Source organism: Capsicum annuum, chromosome 10 (genome assembly GCF_002878395.1).
Source record: "Capsicum annuum cultivar UCD-10X-F1 chromosome 10, UCD10Xv1.1, whole genome shotgun sequence".
In the NCBI taxonomy this organism is placed as follows: Eukaryota; Viridiplantae; Streptophyta; class Magnoliopsida; order Solanales; family Solanaceae; genus Capsicum; species Capsicum annuum.
Window position 1 is genome coordinate 187,756,968 of NC_061120.1, and position 3,295 is coordinate 187,760,262.

The 3,295-nt window shown below is 37.8% G+C and overlaps 1 protein-coding gene across 1 annotated transcript; it reads left to right on the forward strand.

Moving 5' to 3' along the window:
• The first annotated feature begins 744 nt into the window (after positions 1 to 744).
• On the forward strand, positions 745 to 3,030 carry LOC107844971 (UDP-glycosyltransferase 76E1). Its single transcript, XM_016689280.2, has 2 exons — positions 745 to 1,442; positions 1,849 to 3,030. Exons 1-2 carry the CDS (start codon positions 968 to 970, stop codon positions 2,811 to 2,813), a joined length of 1,440 nt encoding a protein of 479 aa, XP_016544766.1. The 5' UTR covers positions 745 to 967; the 3' UTR covers positions 2,814 to 3,030.
• The last annotated feature ends 265 nt before the right edge of the window (positions 3,031 to 3,295 follow it).

Here is a 3,295-nt window from a genome sequence, read left to right on the forward strand (position 1 = left end):
TATTTTAGCTGTATTAAAACACGTCAATCAACCTGTTTCACTGATAGGCTACTGCTAGGCTAAAATAAGTTAAATCAATAGGGTACGTATTCTACCAGTATGTAGTTTTCAGTCAAAGTAGTTTTTAAGCACCTTTTTAGTGTTTAGGCAAAACAAAGAAATGTTCTTAAACACTTGTTATGTCAAAATAACCAAAGTAGGTCATAAGCTATAAGTCATCCGAATAGGCACTTAATCAATCTAGAGAAGAGAAAATTTTTAAAAAGTTATTCTTGGAGTCGGATAAAACATATAGAGCCTGAGACATGATTTTCACCAAGAATGTTAAACATTTATTATATATAATTTGAAGGGATCACAAGTTGGGAAATTGAACCTTTCACCAACGAGATAAAAGTTCAAGTAGTCAACCAATTGAGCTACTAAGATTTTTTCCGCCCCTCAGGCTTCACCGCAGCACAGTGTGCGCGCACAAAAAAGCAATGGTAAAGAGATCAACTTTTCTTGAGATTATTTTCTTGATAGTGAATACTGAATTATTGGACTAGAAGACACATATAAAGACAAACAATACCGTTGTCAAGTTCGAGGCATTTTCTAGTTGTGTCTCTCGTTACTTAAGGCCCCAAAGAAGCAAAGTTCTAGGATTACACTCCCTTTTTGTGATTGACAATTGATGAGTTGTCTCAATTTCATCACCACTCATTCAATATCAAGTAGCAATAAAATAGTCAAAACTCTTGAGCAGCAGATGGGGCGGATTCAAAATTTAAAATTTATACATTTTTATAGTGATTTTAAGATAATATATAATAACAACTGAATTCACAGTTGAATATTCATAGATATTTAGTAAGTCTGTTACTTTACTAGATCCGCCAATTCCAAACTTTGAGAGGTGTACATAAACTTCCTTCAAGAATATTACTACTAAAATCCTGAATTAAATAGAAATTCAGAAACAAAGATGACAGTAGAAAGAAAACAGTGTGTAGTACTAGTGCCATACCCATTCCAGGGGCATTTAACACCAATGTTGCAGCTTGGAAGTATCCTTTGTTCACAAGGTTTTTCTGTCAAAGTTGCACATACTAAATACAATGCTCCTAATTATTCCAACCATCTTGAATTTGTCTTCCATTCTATGGATGATGGATTGCAGGGAATTGACATGTCATTCCCGAGTTTAGAGAACATATATTGTATGAATGAGAACTGCAAGGCGCCCTTGAGAAATTACCTTGTTGGGATGATGGAACAGGAAAAGGATATGCAAGGTGATCAGCTTGCTTGTATCATTTATGACAACGTCATGTTCTTCGTTGATGATGTAGCTGTTCAGTTGAGGCTTCCCAGTATTGTTCTTCGTACTTTTAGTGCTGCATATTTGCACTCTATGATCACCATTCTTCAGCAACCAGAAAAATATTTTCCTTTTGAAGGTATGATGAAAGCAGACACATCTGTTGCATGATTTAGTCGAAAAATCATTTCAAATTCAAAACCATAACAACAACTAAGCTTGTTTGCCGTTCATAGTCAGCATCTAAGGACAACAATATATGACAAAAATAATTGTAAGTACTAGCAGTAATAGGGCCAAAAGGCTCCTAGAAAACATAGGGCCTAAAGTAAACATATTAACATGACTGAGATATATTCTCCACTAATTATAGTTTAGACTATAGAATTTTTCTTTCCTTATGTTCCAACTTTCATTGTTGAAAAAAATTAGAATCAAGAAGAAGGGTAACTTTCTGAAACAATAACTATTAATTGAGTGACCATGTGAGAAATCAACCAAATATCTTTCACTAAGTCTACATTGATTACTCAATTCAATCGCAGATTCTCAGCTGCTGGATCCGTTACCGGAGCTTCATCCCCTCAGGTTCAAGGATGTACCATTTTCTGTCGTCAATAATACAGTTCCAGAACCGATTCTAGACTTCTGTAGAGTAATGATCGATACAGGATCATCTGTTGCGACTGTTTGTAATACGATGCAAGACTTGGAGAATTCATTGTTGTTACGCCTTCAAGAACATTACAAGGTGCCCTTCTTTCCAATAGGCCCTCTTCACAAAATGGCGCCTATGACCTTGTCGACTAGCATACTAGAAGAAGACAACAGCTGCATCGAGTGGCTCGACAGACAAGCTCCTAACTCTGTTCTCTATGTCAGCTTGGGTAGCCTAGCGAGGATTGATGACACAGAGCTAATTGAGACTGCTTGGGGATTAGCCAACAGTGATCAACCGTTCTTGTGGGTTATTAGACCTGGCTCTGTCTCTGGCTTTCAATGTGCTGAGGCACTGCCCGATTATTATGAGAAAATGGTAGGAGAAAGAGGCCGAATAGTGAAATGGGCACCGCAAAAACAGGTACTTGCACATCCCGCGGTCGCAGGCTTTTTCACGCATTGTGGTTGGAATTCCACGCTTGAAGCTATTTTGGAAGAAGTCCCTCTGTTGTGCAGGCCTATTCTAGGTGACCAACCAGTGAACGCGAGGTATCTGAGCCAAATATATAAGGTTGGGTTCGAATTGGAGGTGTTCGAGAGAACAATTATAGAGAAAACAGTAAGAAAACTCATGTTGAGTGAAGAAGGCAAAGATCTGAAGAAAAGGATAATAGACATGAAACAAAGCATAGTTGCTGGTATGCAGACTGATGGTACTTCACATAAGAACCTGAATGATTTGGTAGACTTCATTTCTGCCTTGCCATCACGGCTCGCTCCTCCAACGCCTGTCGTTGGGACAGTCATGAGCTCAAGCCATATAGCAAGCAAGTGTATCATAGAGTCCTGAATTTATAAGAATTACATTCTTATAGCATCCTAGCTTGGCAAGACAGCAAGTCCTTAATCACAAAAGGAAGAATAAGATGAGAACTAGATTTTCTTAATCAAGGCCATGGGGCAAATGGTGAAGCAATTTAGTTTGCAGCATGTTACTTGCCTTGTCAATTACTTTCTCACTTTAATTAGTTTGTTGATTGGCTTAATAAGCTGGGAGCTTTGACAAATTGTTTCCTAGTTGACTAAGACAAGAGTAGTAGATAGGTGCTAATGACTAAGAGCACTTTGCGAGAATAGCAATTTGTGTTGGGCCCACCCCCGAAATCATGGGCTATAGCATACCAATTTGTCTCGAAAACGTCCAGTTTGTACCGTTTTGCCCGTTTGACCACCCAAATGGCCCCGCCGACTACGAACATGGTTTAATTTATTTATTTTAGATGATTTTAAGGATTTTTGTAGTGTTTAGGTAAAATAAGAAAGTATTTTAAA

What these genes read in the sequence shown, in the direction of transcription:
- LOC107844971 (XM_016689280.2), top strand. Translation starts at nt 968, where the DNA reads ATGACAGTAGAAAGAAAACAGTGTGTAGTACTAGTGCCATACCCATTC. An exon ending in AAAATATTTTCCTTTTGAAG is followed by an intron (nt 1,443 to 1,848) that starts GTATGATGAAAG and finishes ATTCAATCGCAG; the next exon opens with ATTCTCAGCTGCTGGATCCG.